Source organism: Pan troglodytes, chromosome 21, assembly GCF_028858775.2.
Source record: "Pan troglodytes isolate AG18354 chromosome 21, NHGRI_mPanTro3-v2.0_pri, whole genome shotgun sequence".
In the NCBI taxonomy this organism is placed as follows: Eukaryota; Metazoa; Chordata; class Mammalia; order Primates; family Hominidae; genus Pan; species Pan troglodytes.
This window is the reverse complement of record NC_072419.2, coordinates 41,214,600-41,233,666: the sequence shown is the minus strand read 5'-3', so window position 1 is coordinate 41,233,666 and position 19,067 is coordinate 41,214,600. Positions and strand designations below refer to the sequence as shown.

At 57.4% G+C, this 19,067-nt stretch overlaps 1 protein-coding gene and 1 non-coding gene across 7 annotated transcripts in view; both read right to left on the bottom strand.

Annotated features, from left to right (window-relative positions):
- Positions 1–19,067, bottom strand: part of MYH7B (myosin heavy chain 7B) — a 46,639-nt gene that overhangs the window by 5,366 nt on the left and 22,206 nt on the right. For 3 of the 6 annotated variants that reach the window (XM_016937749.3, XM_024352219.3, XM_054674666.2), the window contains 25 exons: positions 17,731–17,837; positions 17,423–17,566; positions 16,428–16,584; positions 16,102–16,129; positions 14,610–14,706; positions 12,444–12,467; positions 12,213–12,305; positions 12,030–12,093; positions 10,890–10,988; positions 10,099–10,202; positions 9,801–9,939; positions 9,411–9,529; positions 9,172–9,321; positions 8,824–8,994; positions 7,168–7,347; positions 6,941–7,073; positions 6,777–6,853; positions 6,262–6,349; positions 5,966–6,083; positions 3,865–3,988; positions 3,620–3,756; positions 2,651–2,906; positions 1,477–1,719; positions 539–715; positions 303–448 (listed from right to left, as the gene is read on the bottom strand). In XM_016937749.3, the coding sequence (XP_016793238.1) occupies positions 303–448; positions 539–715; positions 1,477–1,719; positions 2,651–2,906; positions 3,620–3,756; positions 3,865–3,988; positions 5,966–6,083; positions 6,262–6,349; positions 6,777–6,853; positions 6,941–7,073; positions 7,168–7,347; positions 8,824–8,994; positions 9,172–9,321; positions 9,411–9,529; positions 9,801–9,939; positions 10,099–10,202; positions 10,890–10,988; positions 12,030–12,093; positions 12,213–12,305; positions 12,444–12,467; positions 14,610–14,706; positions 16,102–16,129; positions 16,428–16,584; positions 17,423–17,566; positions 17,731–17,837 (3,175 nt within the window). Of the gene's footprint in view, positions 1–302; positions 449–538; positions 716–1,476; positions 1,720–2,650; positions 2,907–3,619; positions 3,757–3,864; positions 3,989–5,965; positions 6,084–6,261; positions 6,350–6,776; positions 6,854–6,940; positions 7,074–7,167; positions 7,348–8,823; positions 8,995–9,171; positions 9,322–9,410; positions 9,530–9,800; positions 9,940–10,098; positions 10,203–10,889; positions 10,989–12,029; positions 12,094–12,212; positions 12,306–12,443; positions 12,468–12,696; positions 12,891–14,609; positions 14,707–16,101; positions 16,130–16,427; positions 16,585–17,422; positions 17,567–17,730; positions 17,838–19,067 lie in introns of those variants that run through there. The other 3 variants (XM_016937750.4, XM_063803326.1, XM_016937753.4) reach the window with 3 other exon arrangements.
- MIR499 (microRNA mir-499) lies at positions 6,590–6,710 on the bottom strand. The gene has a single exon (NR_035826.1). It is a non-coding gene; the product is annotated as a microRNA mir-499 (primary transcript).

Below are 19,067 nucleotides of genomic sequence, written 5' to 3'. Positions count from 1 at the left end.
AGCACAGGCCTTAACTCCCACCCACCCGCCTGGGATCCCCATAACGCCCCCCAGTCCCCTTCAGGCCCTGAGGGACCTCACCCCCATGCACCTGCTGCACTGGGCCCTGAGGCCTCAGCCCTGGACCCTGGCTAGGGCCCTCAGTCCAGGGAGGGCAAGACACTACCCCTGCACCCCAGTGCCCCATCTGTCAACCCCCACCCTTAACCTCTGCAATGCCGCAGGAACCACAAGAATCCAGAAGGGAACAAGGGCCGGGTGCAGGCTCAGAAGGCCCCCACCTGCTGCCCCACCACACCTACTTCTTGAGCTTCTCCTCCAGCTGCTGCTTGTCTTGAGCAGCATCAGCCACCGACTCCTGCGTCAGCTTCAGGTCACCCTCCAGCTTGCGCTTGGCCCGCTCCGTGTCCATGCGCAGCTTCTTCTCCTGCTCCAGGGAGCATTCCAGCTGCAGAGCAGGCACAGCAGGGGTCAGCCATGGCCCAAGCCAGCCGGCACCCCGGCCCCGCCACCCAGTCTCAGGGTGGCCCTGACTCACGTCCTCCACCTGTTGCTCCAGCCGGAGCTTGGCCTTGGTCAGCGCGCTCACACGGTCCTCCTCGGCCTGCAGGTCACCCAGGGCCTGTTGGTGGGCCTCCTGCAACGCCTTCTTCTCCTTGGTCAGCCGGGCCACTGACTCGTCCAGCGCAGCCATCTCTTCCGTCAGGTTCTTCACCTGTGCAGGGCCAGGGCCAGAATGGGGACGCCCTTCCCTGCACTCTGAGCGGCCACCACACCAGGTCAGAGCAAGTGCCCCTTCCAGCTATGGGACTCAGGCAAGTCACTTGACTCCGAGCCTCCACCGCTTCTGCCTGAGGGAAGGACCCTCCTCATGGGGTTGTAATGAGGATTCACGAGTGGATGCACCCGCAGTGCTCAGCACCACACCTGGCCTGGTGAGAAATCCACAGATGCCAGCCATGTGCGGTATTAGCATGTGCTCAGGGCAGCTGCCTCCTAGTCCCGGCTTCCTCGGTGAGCACCTGTGAGAACCTAAGCTGCCTACCCCTGCCTCACTTTCCCTCCTGTGTAATGGAGTCCCTCCTCCAGCACTGGGAACCACAGGGGCCATCACGAGGGCTCAAGGGCAGAAGTCACCTGCAGGATGCCGAGCTGGGGACATGGAGTTCCTGCCCTCAAGGGGCTTGCACTCCGGGATGGATGAGGATTGCCAGCATGTGCTAAACACCTACCGTGTGCAAGGCCTAGGAGCGTGTGCTCAGGAAAGGCCAATTACACACATCACCACCTACCCTAATGGGGTAAGTGCTGCTAACCCCACTTGACAGATAAAGAAACTGAGGCCCAGGAAAGGCAGTGGCATGCCCAGGGCCAGAAAGCAGAGGCTTAGCAGAGCCGGGGTGGGACCTGCAGCCACCTGGCCCCAAAGCTGGCCCCTGGCTCAGGGCCCTTCCCCACAGCTGGCCCGGCCCACACCTTGTTCTCAGTGGCTTGCTTCTCCTTCTCAGCTTTGGCCAGTGTCAGCTCCAGGTCATCAATGTCCTTCTTGAGCTCCGTGCACTCATCCTCCAGCTTGCGCCGGCGGGCAGCCAGGTCAGCGTTCACCTCCTCCTCATCCTCCAGCCGCTCACTCAGCTCCTTCACCTTCCCCTCCAGCTGCACCTTGGACTTGATCAGCAAGTGGCAGCGCTCCTCGGCATCTGCCAGGTTGTCCTGCTCCTGGAGGGCACACGGAACGGGGCCGGGTTGGGGGAGGGCCAGGTAAACCAGCAGAGAGACACCAGGCCAGGCCCTGGAGAGGAAACTGCCTCTGTAGCAAACGGCTGTGCTCTGAGAACTCAGGAATGTCTTGACTCCCTCTTGGGCATGGAGGGGCAACGGCGCAGAGGGACACACCAGAGCATTAAGAGGGGAAAGTTAGACGTGCGGGGCGGCCCAGAGTGAGGCCCAAACAAGGGTTCTGAGAGGGAAGCCCGCTGCTCACTGCCCCGCTGTTGGGCTGAGGCCTTCCGAGGGGCAGGGTGAGCAGCAGCAGCCCCTGCACAGCCACGGACGGGCTCCTGGAGGCAGTCCCTGGAAGGGCTCAGGTATCCTTACCCCCCATTTCCTTACTGTCCAGCTGCGTCACAGTCTCCTGCACTAGCAGGTGAGTTTTGTGACCACAGGGCCATCTCTGTCTTCCCACCAACGTTCCTCCTGCACTAGCCTGAGCCTGGCACACAATTGATACACAAAGCCATGTGCCGAAGGCAGGAAAGCTTGCTCTGTGGACCTGGGGAGATTCCAGACCCTTGATCTGTGCTCTCTGGCTATCACCCTGTTACCTGCCACCTGGGTTCCCATGGCCCTTAACCAGAGAAGAGAGCATGGGTCTGTTTGGTTTCAGGGATTGCAGGGAGGGGAGAGCTGGGGAGCTGGGGTTCCTCTGCTTTAGCGGGAGGCCAAGGTGGCACGAGGGGAGAGTGCCAGGAAACGTGCCAGACGAGGCCTTGGGGTGGGGAGGCTGGGACATGGAGGCCTCATCTCATGGCATCTTTGGAACAGAGAGACATAAGGCCTGAGCCCCATGGGTCTGGCTGTACTATCCCTCAGAGCAGCCAGGGGTACTCGGGGCTGGGGACGCCCGGTCACAAGGGGAACCCTGACTCACAGCCTGCAGCTGCAGGGCCAGGTCATTCTTCTCCTGGGTGATGCTGACGTGCGTCTCCTCCAGTTCCTGGCGCTTGGCCTCGGCCGCAGCCAGCGCCCCTCGCAACCCCCGCAGCTCTGCCCGCAGGGCCGCCAGCTCCTCCTCAGCCTGCGCCGAGCGCAGCAGCGGCTTCATCTTGAAAAAGAGCTTCATCCATGACCAGTTCTTGACGGCATTGAAGGCACGGATGTTCCACTGGATGGTGAACAGCGCATCCCTAGGGAGGGGCAGCCAAGCTGTGAAGGTGGCTCAGTGCTGCCCGTCACAAATGGTGACACTCGGCACAGTTCACTTGTTTTGCCTTCCCAGCAGCCTCATGGAGTAGCTCCTAATAGCTCTGCTTTATAGGTGAGGGTGAGGGGAGGCCCACAGTCCCACAGGCCTGCCTCCAGTGAAGGGGCTCATGAGCCCCCCATGTCCTGGTGGCCTCTGCAATTCCCGGAAGACACCAGGGCTGTTAAGCCACGGGGCTCTGGGGTCAGCGGCCTGGGCTGACGTGTCAGCTAGCTCTGGATCTCTGACACGGGCACCCCTCTGCTGAGTGGAGACCATCACAGCGCCTGTTTCTCAGGGCCGTCAGCGCTTTAACCAGGATAATGCAGAGAAAGTATCTTGCCTGATACTGATACTGATAATGCAGAGAAAGTATCTTGCCTGGGGCCCGGCCCGCAAGAGTCTTGGAAGACACTGGGTGCCATCGCTACCCCTCCGGGCCACACGCTGATGTCCTGAAATGGAGAGGCAAGTGCCCTACCCCGTTTTTTGAGGTGGGGAAATGGAGGCTGGGGGACACAGAACAGAACCTTGCCCCAACCAGCCACAGGGGCTGATCTGACTACAGGGCAGCATGTTAGGGTTGGGAGAGCCAGTGGGTCTGGGAGCTGAGAGGCAGGGGACACACTCTGTCCCCAGCCTCCTTCCCACACCCACCTGCCTCCCAGCAGGCGCTGGTACTCAAGGCGCATGAGGCGGCCACGGCTCCGCGCCTGCAGCAGCGTCAGCACCTTGGCCAGGCGCTGGTCACGGAGCTCTTCCAGGATGCCTAGAAGCCCAGCCTTGAAGAACACCTGGGGGTGGAGAGGTAGACAGCCAGGGTAACCCCCAACCATCTGCATGAACCCTGCCCAGTGTGACCGCCACAGCCATGGCCAGCCCTGATCCCACAGTGCCCCGACCTTGGTGTGGCCAAACTGGTACTGGGTGTGATCCAAGTCCAGCGAGCCCAGCAGTTTCTCTGTGGCCTTCCTGCTGTCCATGAAGGTGTCATCCGGGATGGCACTGGGGTTCAGGATACGGTACCTGGGAAAGGAGGGCAGAGCTGGTCAGGAGAGGGCTGGGTATGGGGCACAGGCCACTGAGAATGGGGAAATCAGGGACTGAGGAGGCTCGTGTGGGTAGCAGGGGACTCGTTCCTGGGCCTCTCCGAGGCTGGTGCAGAGGTTCCTGCAGGGCACATGCCAAACAAGGGGGCCAGGGATGCATCACCACACTGGGACACTAGGGATACTCCACTTAAAATCCCTGGGGGGTTGGCTGGGCGCGGTGGCTCACGCCCATAATCTCAACACTTTGGGAGGCCAAGGCGGGTGGATTGCTTGAGCCCAGGAGTTCAAGACCAGCGTGGGCAACATGGTGAAACCCTATCTCTACTAAAAACACAAAAATTAGTGGGGCATGGTGGCGGGCGCCTGTAATCCCAGCTACTCGGGAGGCTGAGACAGAAGAATTGCAGAATCGCTTGAACCTCAGAAGGCAGAGGTTGCAGTGAGCCAAGATCCTGCCACTGCACTCCAGCCTGGGTGACAGAGCAAGACTCCGTCTCAAAAAAAAAAAAAACACAACCTTGGGGGGATTTTAAATGCATTCATTAAGTTTTTAAAGAGGCTTTTTACAGAAGGCATGCACTATTTTTAAAATTTTTTTAAAGGCAAAAAATATTAGTAGAAGGTGACATGCTGTACCCTATCACTGAAGAAACATTTGGGGGGAAATTCTCTTTTTTTTTTTTTTTTGAGACGGAGTCTCGCTCTGTCGCCCAGGCTGGAGTGCAGTGGCACGATCTCAGCTCACTGCAAGCTCTGCCTCCCGGGTTCAGGCCATTCTCCTGCCTCAGCCTCCTGAGTAGCTGGGACTACAGGCTCCCGCCACCACGCCAGGCTAATTTTTTAATATTTTTAGTAGAGATGGGGTTTCATCGTGTTAGCCAGGATGGTCTCGATCTCCTGACCTCGTGATCCGCCCACCTCGGCCTCCCAAAGTGCTGGGATTACAGGCGTTAGCCACCGCGCCCAGCCCATTTGGGGGAAAATTCTAATGCAAAAGAGCCAGGGCTCCCAGCCTGCCCACTTCTAAGTGGACACATGTGCACAGGGCTGTGTGGGTCAGGTGGGCTACAGCCACGCTGTGAAGGCCCCTCATGAGGGGGACTCATTAAACAAAGCATGCAGTCCACCAGACTGAGATGTTTCACAGCCAAGAAAAACGGATGACGATGGCAGGCATACGCCTGGGGATAAGGAACGATCTCCAGTCCAGACTGTTAGAAAAAACAAGGTCACAGCACCATGCGTGTGTGTGCGTGTATGGTATCTGTGTGAACCTCTGTTTACAAAGGATAGTGTGGATGACACCATGACTTCTGGAGGGAGAAGGAACGATGGATGCTTGTTGCCCATTGAGGGAACGGGGAGGAGCTGGCAGCACTGCCCAGGTGCTTGCTATGTGCCAGGCGTCTCATGAAGCCTCATCCACGTGATTCTCATTCAACTCCCAAATCTGCATCCTTTCTGCCCGCTGCCCTGAGCTCCAGATTGATAATCCCAGTCTCCCCCATGACTTTTCTAGGATGTCTGTTGGAGGCATTTCAAACCTGATACACGCAAAACAGAGCTCAAACCAGTATCCCTTCACCTCTCCTCCAAATCAAAAAACCCTGTTTTTGTAGCTCAGTAAATCTACCACTGGTAGCTCCCAGGTTGCTCACTCCCAAAACTAGAAATCATTCGTCTTTTCTGCTTCCAGAATTCCATGTCCAGCTTATCAGCGAGGCCTGTAGGCTCCACCTCCACTATTTGCCCCAAGCCTATTCACTTCTCCCCAAGTCCCCGGCCAGGTCTGAGCCACCCCCGTGTCTTGCTGGGATACCTGGCCAGGCCCCTCACAGTCCCTGCTTCCCCCTCCAGACAGGGGACCGTCTGTTGGGCTCTGATGTGTGTGTCCTGCCCAGCCCCTCAGGCCTCCACCTGGAGCAGCAGGCAGGGGGAAGGGGTCACCCACCGCTGCCGGAAGTCGGTGTAGAGCAGCCTGTTGGGGAACCCTTGGCGGCAGATCCGGATCCCCTCCAGGACCCCATTGCAGCGCAGCTGGTGTAGCACCAAGAAGGCATCCATGACCCCTGGACGTGAGAGGGGAAAAGGTCAGAGGTCAACAGGCACACCCGCAGGCCCCAGAGAAAAAGCAGCAGTGGAGACCCTGCGAGGTGAGGGGGAAGATGTACTCAGCCTCCCGGCCTCTGCCCTGTCGCCTTCCCATGATGCCTCCCGGCCCCAGCCAGGCCAGCCCTGGGTGACTACCTGGGGTTTTGTTCTCGTTGGGGACAATGCAGCGGACGAAGTGGGGCTGTGTGGCCCGCAGGTTGGTCATCAGCTTGTTGAGGTTCTCCTGGCAGTGGGGAAGAGTGAGGGAAAGGCACAAAGGGGGCAGAGAACCAGAATTGGATGCCGCAGTGGTCAGGACCGAGACGGGAGCAGGGCCCTAAGTGCCCTGCACTTTTGCTCTTTCACTCTCATTCTGGTAATGGGAGACCCTTCGCTGTCTCCCATCACCACCACCAAAGTCTTCACTCCCCTGCCAAATCCCCGTCCCTCCCAGAGCCCCAGGGCTCCCACCCCTTCCCCACAAACCCTGCCCAGGCAGCGTAGGGACGGGAAGCAGCACAGACTTGCTGTGATGTTCACGTGGAGAGGAGTTAAACATCACTGCAAGTCTTAACAGCTGCCCGCCCAAGGCACAGGGGACAGGGCAGGGGGTGAAGGACGGGGCTGGAGGCTGCCAAGAGGGAGGGTCTGTCTCCCAGATGGGGCCTTACCTTGTGCAGCTGGGACACCGTCTGGAACGATGCTGCCTTCTTACGCTTCTCTTTCACCCCAGACTTGGGGGGCTCAGCTAATAGAGACAAGGGGCCTGGTCACTCCAGGGAATGTCGCTCTGTGGGCCCCTGTCAGAGCAGAGATCTTGTCCCTCCGTACTCACTGGAGCAGGAGCCCGCATAATTCTCATAGAGAGTCGCCAGGAGCCTATTCTGTGACTTCTGGAAGATGGGGACCACGGTCTCATTCAGGGGATCCTTGTTTTTCTCCAGCCAGCCCACAATGCTGTAAGGCACCTGGAGAGACAAGTCAGGTGCTGAGCCCGGGTGGGAGACCTGGAGCAGGGCGGGAGGAGCCTGGCTGAGGGCTGGGGTTCCAGCAAGCACCTACCACGCCTGCGTAGTGGACCACCTCGAAGTGGGCCTGGTACTTGCGCTTCTTGTCAGGCCGAGGCTGCTGGAAATTGGGTGACTTCCCCGCGTGGTTGTCGTAGAGCTTGGCCCGGAAGCTGGCGTCTGAGGCCTTGGGGAACATGCATTCCTCCTCCAGGATGGACAGGATGCCCAGTGGCTGCGAACAGAACGAGCTTGAAAAGCCACCATCAAGCCAGTCCATCCTGGAAGGACTGAACCCCTGGTTCCCCAGGCCACCTCCCTTCTGGGAGCCTTCCCAGATCCCCAGCTTCAGCCATCTCCCCGGATGGCCAGACACCACACCCACTCCAAGAACCCATCTCCTAACAGAGAAAAGTTTGTGGCTTGGCTCCAGTCCCCTCCTGCAAAATCTGTAGCACTGAGGTGTCATCTTCACTTCTAACAATGGCAAACCCAAGCTGGCATCTCTGTACCCACTCTCACCCCCACCACAGCCATGGCTGTCACACACAAACATGGGGTAAGTAAAAAAAAGCCATCAAGTTCACATTTTGGCTTCCTCACTCACTAGCTGTGGGGCCCTCCGACATCACTAAGCCTCAGTCTTCTAACCTGCAGAGTGGGAAGATGAATGTCTTCAGTGCTGACGTAATATTTAAAAAGCTGTCAATCACCTAAACGCCCAGCCGTAGGGGACTGCAGAAATGCATCGTATGAAACTCATCCACTGCATGAACTACTCTTGCCATCAGCAGCATTCAAAATACATTTTCAGAGAAAAAGTAGGATATGAAATGAAATCTGTGTCTATAAAAGAAAATGGATAGGCCAGGCGCAGTGGCCCACGCCTGTAATCCCAGCACTTTAGGAGGCCAAGTTGGGTAGATCACTTGAGGTCAGGAGTTCGAGACCAGCCTGGCCAAAATGGTGAAGCCATGTCTCTATTAAAAATACAAAAATTAGCTAGGTGTGGTGGCGCATGCCTGTAATCCCAGCTACTTGGGAGGTTGAGGCATAAGAATTGCTTGAACCCTGGAGGCGCAGGTTGCAGTGAGCTGAGATGGTGCCATTGTACTCCAGCCTGGGCGACAGAGTGAGACTCCATCTCAAAAAAAAAAAAAAAAAAAAGGGATAAAGGATTTCGAGGAAACGAACCTAAGTGTCATGTGACTGGCTGTGATAGGAATGGGGAGAAACATTTTTTCCCCTGCCAATTTTTCAAATTTTCTTTCTTCCATTCTTTGTACAATGGGTAAATATACATAATGTTCCACAGTCACAAAAACAAGGAAACACGCCCTGCCCTGCACCCAGGGCAGTTCTAGGGATCCAGTGAAATTGTGGCTGCAAATAGGGCCTTGTGAGCTGGAGAATTCTGAGCACCCAGGAGGAGCTGTTGTCCACAGTACTGGGATGCATGCATTCATACTGCTCACACACTCACCAAGGCTCACTCACGGTCAACTCCAACACACCCACTCACACACGTGCCCTTTCACACACAAGCACATAAACGCTGTCAAAACTACACTCACATGCATGCTTACTGCAACGCACAGTCACACGCTTCCATGCACACTTGCAGGCTTCCATGCAAGCCATGGTCATCCATCCCTGCTTGCTCACCACACACACCCTCCCTTCCTCAAAGTGACCTTGCCGCGGCACCCACCTTCTCGATGAGGTCGATGCAAGGCTGCAGGTCGAGGCCGAAGTCGATGAAGACCCAGTCGATGCCCTCCCGCTTGTACTCCTCCTGCTCCAGCACAAACATGTGCTGGTTGAAGAACTGCTGCAATTTCTCATTGGTGAAGTTGATGCACAGCTGTTCGAAGCTGTTGAACTACAAGAGGGAGGGGCCTGGCTCAGCAGACCTCTCGCAGATGGGGAAAGGGAGGCCCGGGGAGGGGCATGAGTTCACCCCCAACTTCCAGGCAGAAGGCCAGGGCTTCTGCCCCCCCACAGGCCCATGTCCTCTACCTTGGAGAGAACAGAGCCCAAGGTGAGGGCCTGTCCTCACCTCGAAGATCTCAAACCCAGCGATGTCCAGAACCCCGATGAAGAACTGCCGGGGCAGCTTTGTGTCCAGGGTCTGGTTGATCCGAGACACCAGCCACCTGAACAGCCGGTCATAGGTGGCCTTGGCCAGAGCCCCCACAGCAAACACCACCTGGAGGTGCAGGGAGGCTGGGCTGGGACCTGGCAAGGAGGGGACCCTGCCCGGCTGTCCCCCATGGGTTTGGCCTGCAGGCAGCTCACCTGCTCCACACTCTGGCCCTTGGTCACGTACTCGTTCCCTACACGCACCCGGGGGTGCAAAAGGCCTTTGAGGAGGTCCCCACTGCTGACCCCCATCAGGTAGGCAGCCTTGTCAGCACCTGGCAGGGCACACGAGTGGGGTAAGGGAGGAGGACACCACCATGCGCACTCAGGGGCTCTACTGCCTCAGCCTGGGGCTAGGAGAGGGAAGTTAAGAGGGGTCAAGTTCAGGGCTAGCAAACAAAGCCTCAGGAGGGTAAGGGTTTGGAGCTGAGGAGGCAGGGCCAGGTAAGACTGAGGTTAAAGGTTGTGGACAAGAGTTGGGGTTAACCATCATGGACAGGATGCTGAGGTCTGGGTCAAGTTGAAGGCCAGGTTAGGGCCCCTCACTCTCAGTGCCATCGGCCTCCGCCTGCTCCTCCCGCTGCTTCTGCTTGAACTTCATGTTGCCAAAGTGCAGGAGGGCGCCCACGATCTTATAGCAGGCACACTTCTCATCCACGCTGAAGCCTAGGATGTCCATGGCATGCTGGGGGGCGGCAGGGAAAGCGAGTTCAGAGAGGTCTGGGCTCCTCCAGGGTCCAGCCAGGCACTGCCCCGGGGCCATTCATGCAGCTGGGGGCACCGGCAGTGCTGCCCGATCCCACCACAGGCGTCCACACGGCTCCCCTCCCACCAGAGCTCATACGTCGGTGGCGATGAGCTCCTCCCCATCATTCATGTTGTCCACGGTGATGACGCCCTGGCTGCAGAAGTGGTAGTCATAGGGGTTCATAGACAGAAGCAGCATGTCTGGGGACACAGGGCAGAGAAGGGAGGGTCAGGCAGTGCTTACCGGCTATTCTCCCCCCAACAATTGCAGCATAGGGGGTCCTGGGGGGGCAAGCCCAGCAGGAGTCTAGGGCCCTCCCAGAGGACCTCATCTCCCAGTCTGGGGCCTAAGTTTCTCATCCTCACTCCCGCCAAGGCTGAGGGCACTGAGAGTGAGGGGCCCTGACCTGGCCTTCACTTTGACCCTGGCTTCTTTTTCTGGTTCTCTGAGGAATGAGCCACAGTCCCCACGTCTCACTCATCTTTTGACTGTTGCTCATGGCCCCCTCTGGCCCAGATCCCATGCTAGATGCTGGCGCACAGGGAAGACCAGACTCTGCCCTCAAGGGGCTTGCCAGAGAGGAGAGCTGGGCCTAGACAGTCATCAGTCTGCCTTGGTGCTGGGTGGGACCTCTCTAGTCTCAGGACAGCAAGTGGGGTTTAGGGCTTAGGCTCCTGGAGGCAGCGATAACACGTTGGCAGGTTGCTGGAGCTAAGAGGACTGTTCCCTAGCAGGAAAGTAACCAAAAGTCCCAAGAAGGAAGAGAGGCCACAGACCCCAGGACAGGGAGGGAAAGACCACCAGGGCCTGGCCTGATGGGGGCCAGGAAGCGCCAGGCGGCCCCTCCAGGTTCTGACTCCCACCCCCTTCATCGTACTGCCCCTCACCCTGCAGCTCTGGCTTCCTCCCTGAGAGGATCTGGTAGTAGACATGGTAGCTGCGCTCACCAGGCAACTGGAAGATCACCCGCGACTTCTCCAGGAGATCTGGGGAGAAGGGACGCTGGCCTGCCATCTCCCACACCTCCCCAGAGTGGACATCCCAAGGGGGCGATGCGGAGGGAGAGAGGTGGGCAGGGAGTGTGCAGGGGGGCTGCATCTGCACCTGCCAGCTTGTGTGGTGAGGGCATCTCCCCTGTGCCTGCGTCATCACACGAGCCGTGTGTCTGTACCTGTGTGTCTGTGTCTCTGGCCAGATGGGTCAGTGTGTGTCCTTGCGTGTGTGTGGGGTGAGTGTGGTGTCTGCGTGTGCAGGTTTTTATCTGTTGGTGTGTCAGCGTGTGTGCGTGTGTGGCCGAGCCTCCGTGTGTGTCTGTGTGTGTCTGTGTAGGGGTCAGGGTGTGAATTACAGCCTATCCCTGTCCCCGTCACTGCCTGCCTGCGCTCATCTGTCAAGACCTAGCCATGCAGCCCAATGTGGGGAGTGGCCAACGTGGGGGCCCCTCTGTGTCCCTGGCCCCCTTGAGTGTGGCCTAGGCGCCTGGGGTCTGTGCAGCTGGGTGGTACTGGGGCACTTCCCAGCGGGGTGCCTGGAAGGATGGGGCACTCTACGTGTAGCTGTGCAGCTGGGTGGTACTGGGGCACTTCCCAGCGGGGTGCCTGGAAGGATGGGGCACTCTACGTGTAGCTGTGCAGCTGGGGCAGGAGGGCCGTGGGCCAGGCCTGCCCTCTTGGTGGCCAGAGAGAAGACTGGGGACACGCTAGGGGTGCAGTCACAGGAGCCTGACTGGCCAAATGAGGATTTGGGTCTCCATCCTCAGGTGACAGGATCTAGAGAAAGCTTTCAAGCAGGAACAGGATATGACCAGCAAAACTATGGCCGCGTAGAGGAGAGGAAGCTGGAGACCAGGCAGAGGCTGGAATGATGTTCTGGTGATAGGTGAGGTGGCCTGAGCTGGGCAGCAGCCAGGGGGTAGAGAGAAGTGCCCAGAGCAGGCAGGAGCCCAGAAGTCGTGATGACAGAGGCCGAGTTGGGGTGACCGGGCTCAGGCCTCCTTCCCCTGCACCGCCCGCAGGGGGCTGACTCACAGCTATCAATATCCGCGGATGCCAGCTTCCCAGAGGGACCAAAGTGAATGCGGATGAACTTGCCCTGTGGGCAGAGGGGCAGCCCTCAGCCAAGGGGCACAGCCAGCACTGTCCCCACCTGTGCCCGACCTGCCGCTGGTGGCCTACGGCATCCCCGCCACCCCTCCCACCTCAGCCACTCACAAAGCGGGAGGAGTTATCATTCCTCAGGGTCTTGGCGTTGCCAAAGGCCTCCATGGCAGGGTTGGCCTCGATGATTTGATCCTCAAGTGTGCCCTGGGGCGGTGGGGGTGAGGGGGTCTGTCAGTTCTGGTGCCTACCCACCGGGAGGCCAGAGCCACCCGTGGCCCCTCTGTTGTGCAGAGGAAGGGGGTACCCCCAGGGCTGCCCCATTGACACTGGCCCCATACTCACCCCCGTCTTTGTTGCCAGAAATTGCTGGGGGAAGAAGACAGACAACATTAGAGGGCCAGGCCTCCGGGGTGGAAGGGCGGGGTGGGGCAGGGTATCAGCGGGAGGCAGCGGGCAGCAGGACAGGGGGGTGGAGTTAGTCACCGGAATGCACGGCCCCCACCCTCAGCCCCTCGGCCTGACCCTCCTGCAGCTGTTAGGAGGCAAAATGCTGGAAAGCCATTTTGCCAGAGTCAGCCCCAGCCAGAGTCTCCACCTGCAGCCTCCTCTGCCCCAGCCCGGCCTCTGGCCTCCCTTCATTTTCTAGTCTCCATGCAGTGGCCCTGCTCCAAGCCCCAGGGGCCTCCCGACTAAAATCTAGGGCCCTCCAGAGCCCAGCCCAAGTGCCCCCTCCTCTAGGAAGGCCTCCTGGCTGCTCCAAAGCTGGAATAGACCTCTTCCTGGTCTGAACCTTCCTGCCCTAACCTCCCACTATGACCTTACACACCTCTCCTTTGTAATGCAACTGGGTGTGTCTTCATTGTTTGTCTGCCTGTATACCTACCAGTGCGCACAAAGGCCCTGCCAGGTGCCCATTATTAGCCCTAATTTGCAAATGAGGAGACTAAGCTCTGGGCAGGGAGTGGATCTGCTCAAGGCCACACAGCAAGTCAGGAGCGGCAGGGCAGGTGCCCAGCATCCTGCCTCCTGGACGCCACAGCGGTCCTGTGTGTCACCCAGGGGGACTAACTGAATTGAGCAGATCCTCCTTCTCCCCATCCTAGCCTCATCGTCACCTTCCCTTTTCCTTTCCTTCTCTTCCCTACTCCGGATGCTGGGAGCCAAGGAAGAAAGGGAGAGAAGGGAAGGAATGGATTCTGGAGGGAACAGATATACCACCACGGACTTTGTGGTCATTCATTCACCTCCAGGGAGCCCAAGAGTTAAAATACCCACAGGGACATTGGGCAGGGGAGGTGGAACCCCCCAATACACTCCCATCCAGTGCTTTTGTGCAGGGCTCTCTCTAGCCCGTTTGGCCAAATTTGGGGCCAAGGTAAGGGGAGCTGATCATCTTTTAAGTTCCTGCAGCCATGGCTCCTGCGGGCAGCCTCTCCCACCCCTCCCTTGCCCGACCCTCTCCCCTGGGCTCCACTGTCCCAGCTCCTTTCTGCCCAGGTGCTCCTCTGCCCTTCCAGCTGTGTCCCTGCCAGCTCTGGCCTCTCCCTGACATCTCTTCCTGTCACTTGACCCACCCAACTTTCTGTTACGTCCCCAGAGACCTTTTTAGGGATTTGGAAGACAGGGCAGGAAAGGGAAGGAGGAAAAAGGACCAAAAAGTCAACAGCAAAAACAAAACAAAACAAAACTGAAATGAAAATCAAAAATCAAGACAATCAAATGGGTAAAAAGGAAAAGGCAAAAAAAGGAAAAGAAAAGAAAAGAAAGAAAAAAGAGAAAAAAGAGAAAAGAAAGAAAAAAGAGAAAAGAAAGAAAGAAAACGGGGGAAAAACAAGAAAAACACCCTTAAAGCAAGGCTCAACAGGACCAGGAGCAGGGACTGGGTGGGGAGGGAGGCCTCGGGCTTCTGGAAAAAGGCAGCCCATCTAAGGGTAGCCACAGGGCTCTGAACAACTGGCCCCAAGGCTAGGGATGAAATGTTATGCCTTAAAAACAAAAACAAAAAAACTTGGCCCCATTGTTTCAGAAATTTCCAAAAACTGTACAGAAATCACAAGGCACAAAATTGCCCTGCCAACCCCGGCTGCTGGGAATGCCCAGTGCCCTGCATGCCAGCCAACCTCTGTGTCTAATGTGTCAGCAGCAGGTAACTGTCAGGGAAACCAAGACAACAACGCTTAGTAAAAGCAGCCCATCTAGTAAACTCTTTCAATATATGAAGGTCACAATGGAAGATAAAAATTACACAAATTTAGAAACGGCAACGTGGCCCCACCCCTCCATGTTTACCAATGGGAAGGCGAAGGCAGGCGCGTCAGGTGGCGACAGCCTTTGTGGTCAAGCCTTGCTCAGGCCAGAGTCCCCCACCAGGGTGGGAGGCTCAGGCAGGGCTCAGGGTTTTGGGGAGTAAAATTTTTAAAAAGGGGGAAAAAAAAAAAAAAGAGAGGAAGAAAGAAAAGAAAAACAGCGAGAAGCAACGGGGAGCATGCCCGAGTGGGCAAGTCTTACGGCCTTCTTGCCCGGCCCGTCTCCCAGGGCAGCGACGATGGCAAAGTACTGAATGACCCGCTTGGTGTTAACCGTCTTACCGGCCCCCGACTCTCCGCTTGGACGACACAAACATGAGTCACCAATGCCCATCTGGCCTAATTCTCCCCCACCCCCAATGCCTCACCCCTCAAGCAGAGCCCTCCCCCTCTCCTTCCCCCCAGCTTGAAACCCCCAAGGATGGATCAACCCTCAGAGGTGTACAAAGCAAGCCAGTGTAGACCATCCCTGTGAGATGACGACACACGATGATGCCATTGTCCACTACGCACTAACTCAGTGCCCGGCACTTTACTCCATTGGCTCAGTTACGGCTCAGAAAACCCTGGAAGGCAGGCTCCATTATCACCCCCATTTTAGGAACAAGGAACTGGGCCTCAGGAGTTCTGTGGCTGTCCCTGCTGTGTGCCAGGCACATATATCAACTCACTGACTCATAACTTTGTGTGGTAGGTAGGATTTTTTATTTAACTTTTCAATTTTTTTTTTTTTTGGTAAAGATGGGGTCTCGCTATGTTGCTCAGGCTGGTCTCAAACCCCTGGCCTCAGGCAATCCTCCTGCCTCAGCCTCCCCAAGTGCTGGGATTACAGGTGTGAGCCACCACACTCAGCCGGGCCCGTCTGGGTTAAAGGTACCTGCTTTTTTTTTTTTTTTTTTTCTTGAGATGGAGTCTCATTCTGTGGCCCAGGCTGGAGTGCAGTGGCGTGATCTTGGCTCACGGCAACCTCCGCCTCCTGGGTTCAAGCAATTCTCCTGCCTCAGCCTCCTGAGTAGCTGGGATTACAGGCACCTGCCACCACGCCCGGCTAATTTTTTGTATTTTTAGTAGAGATGGGGTTTCACCATGTTGGCCAGGCTGGTCTCGAACTCCTGATGTCAAGTGATCCACCCACCTCAGGCTCCCAAAGTGCAGAAATTACGGGCATGAGCCACTGCGCCCGGCCAAGGCACTTGCTCTTAACTGCATACGCGCATGCACGCTCACACTAAACATTGTCCATATTGGCCTGACTGGACATGAGCCTGGCATGTAAGAATTATTCTACCATTTTCCCACAGAGGCAATGGAAAGATCAGAGGTAAGATTCAGACATAAGTCGATGGTAAAAAGGAGGAAAAGCAGAGGAATCTTTCCGCTGCCCCTGAGCCAGAATTAGAACCCCAAAGCATCAAGGTGGGAGATTCCAGGCCCCGGGGAGAGGAGGTGTGGGGCTGGTGGTCACTCCGTTTGTGGGTGTCCCCTCCCTATCCCCCATCAAGAACACATCTGTTCAGAATGGGGGCAGGGAAAGTGCTCAGGCCTAATTTAGCTTCAGCTGGGACACTAGCTCCAGGTGGTAAAAGTCCTGGCCTAAGCACTTTGGATTCAATCCTGGGAAATGACTGTGGTACCGCCCTCTTTCTGCCAGATGGCCAGCATTTTCCACCCCACCCCCAGTGCCCCACACTCACGTGATCAGCATGGACTGGTTGTCTCGGTCTGGAGGAAAGGGAAGGGGATAGAGAAGTCAGCCAAGGTGTGGGGCCAGCCACAGGTGGAACACCCTGGGTATCCATCTGGGGCAGACCCCACCACCCAGAGCCAGGAATGGGAAGGAGCAGGTGGGGCTGTCCCTAGTGGAGGTCAGCTCCCATGCGGAGGGACAGAACGGCTGGGCGACCATGTCCAGCAGCGTCAAAAGGGGGGCAGTGCCAGTGGGGGAAGGGGGTCCCTTACAGAGGCCTCCCGGGACCGAGGTCGGGGTCTGGGGTTGGGGAGGAGTCCAGGCGGCCCTTACTGCGCAGCATGTCGTTGTAGGCGTTGTCTGCCACCGCATATATATGGGGCGGGGAATCTGAGCGGCGCTTTCCCTTGTAAGCGGCCACCACGGAGGCCGTATAGACTGGGAGCCATTTGTAGGGGTTGATGGTGACACAGAAGAGGCCTGAGTAGGTCTGAAGAGAGAGTATAGGTAGGGTTTATGTTGTTGTTGTTGTTTTTGAGATGGAGTCTTGCTCTGTCTCCCAGGCTGGAGTACAATGGCATGATCTCGGCTCACCGCAACCTCCGCCTCCTGGGTCCTGCCTCAGCCTCCCAGGGTAGCTAGGACTACAAGCGCGTGCCACCACGACCGGCTAATTTTTGTATTTTTAGTACAGACGGGGTTTCACCATGTTGGCCAGGCTGGTCTCGAACTTCTGACCTCAGGTGATCCGCCCACCTTGCCCTCCCAAAGTGCTGGGATTACAGGCATGGGCCACCACATCCCCCCCCATAGGTAGGGTTTTGGGAGGGATACGCAAGTTCCCATCCCCAGGCCCCAGGCCCCAGTCTTCAGAAGACCCCTGCGATATTCCTCAAGGAGCTACTTGACTTGCCACACCACACCCTCTGTGGCCGTCCTGGCCTCACCCCGACTTGTGCTCACAGCCCTGCCCCAGCCCACGCGCACGGGGCCTCCATAGTCCGCAGGTGAGTTCTAGACCCGCCCCGCACTGCTACAGCTGCTCCCCTAAGGTCCCAAGGCCCAACCTCCAGCCCCGCCCCCACTGCTCAGAGCCCCGCCTCATCGCTCACAGCCCCACCCCCGCTATGGACCCGCTCTATCATTCACAGCCCCGCCCCACCGCTCACAGCCCCGCCCCACTGCTATGGACCCGCCCCATCGCTTACAGCCCCGCCCCATCGCTCACAGCCCCGCCCCACCGCTATGGGCCCGCCCCCAGCACCTCATCTCTAGCCCCGCCCCACATACAAGCCCCACGCCGCCCATGGCCCGGGCCTGGGGCTCACATAGATCATCCAGCGGGCATAGCGCTGGCGCAGGTTGTGCAGCACAGAGGCCTCGTTCAGGTGCGTCATCATGGCCATGTCCTCCAGTAAGTCGAAGCGAGGCGGGTTCATGGGCTGCAGCTCGGCTTCACGCACCATCAGCACCTACCAGGGAGATCGTGTCAGGGGTCGGGGGACCGGGAGGAACCGACCGACCTCACCTGTCACCCCCACCCACATACCCAGACCCCCTTCAACCAGAGTGCAGATCCTGTTGGCCAGGAGGCCTAGGGACAGAGAGGCTAATCTCAGGAAAGGGGGAACGGAACCTTCTGGTCTTTGGTCTCCACGGTGACTCTGCCCCCGGTAGCCTCCGACTTGACCTCGGCCTCCACGTAGGCGTCCTGTTCATCAGGCACCCAGACTCGCTTCTTCCCTGGGTTGCAGAGAGAGCTCTGGACTCAGAGAGGGGCTGAGGCACCTCCAGGGTTCTAGCTGGAGTTCCCAAGCCATGGTATCCATACAGCTGTGACCCTCCCCAAAGCCCCTCTGCCAGGACCCAGGAGTTCCAGTGAAGAACCCTCCAAACCCAGGCTCAGGAAGGGCGGAGCTGGGAGGGTCCCTAGAGATCCCCTTATTGGAGGATGAGTCTGGGTTAATGGTTGGGTTCCAATTCCTGCTTCTGCCATATTTGCCCTCTGACCTCAGGAAAATCCCTGATTCTCTCTGGGCCAGTTCCCTCACATGCAAAATGTTATGGAGATCTCCTTAGGTCCCATACAGAGCAGGCCCTCAATATCAGGCATATGACTATTAGGGAGGGGTCCTGCCTTCCCTATTTCACTGAAGACTCAAATCCAGGCCTCCTAACTGTAACCTGTGCTCTCCTGCCTGGCCAGCTGTCCCCAGAGCTTTGAGGAGCCCAGATTTCATGGTGGTTAGAAGTATGGACTCAGGCTGCAAACCGGAGTTTGTGTCCCCTGCTCTGCCAAGTGCCTGGGTCAGGACCATCTAGAACCATCTAGGACCATCTACATAACCTACAGACCCCAGTACAAAATGACGATGTGGGTCCCCTTGTTGAAAACAGTTAAAACTTTCAAGACGGCAACAGCAGAGTGTTGAATCAAGCACAAGGTCCCTCTTAGCCTGGCGCCCTGTGAAGCTAGGTCTGGTGCTGGCCCCACCTCCCCAGGTTGTTGAGATGATGTATGGAAAGTCATCTGCTCTGGGCCTGACACACAATAAGCATTCGGTACACACTGCCTATTGTTAGTATTGTCCTATGAGCAAACCAGGTCATAAATAGTACAGCCTTTATTCCTGTCCCTAATAAAGGGTGGCTTTGGCTCTGCAGAAATCACTAAAAATAACCCCAGCACAAGTTTTGTGGACACGCGGAGGCAGCCTGCACACATGCCGATCAGTCTCATCTCAGAGGCCTCGGGCTCCAGCCTGAGTCTTCATAAACTGCAGCTCCGGAAGGCAGGTGCTATTATCCCATTTCACAAGGGAACAAACCAAGGCTTGCTCACAGACACACAGTGATATACAGTGTCCCTGGGGTTTTAATTTCCAGGCCCCAGACTCTGCAGGAAAGGTCCAGGGCTCCAGCTGTCAGGCCCCAATGCCCCTTCAGCCCTGAGCTGGTGCCACCCCTCCCAAT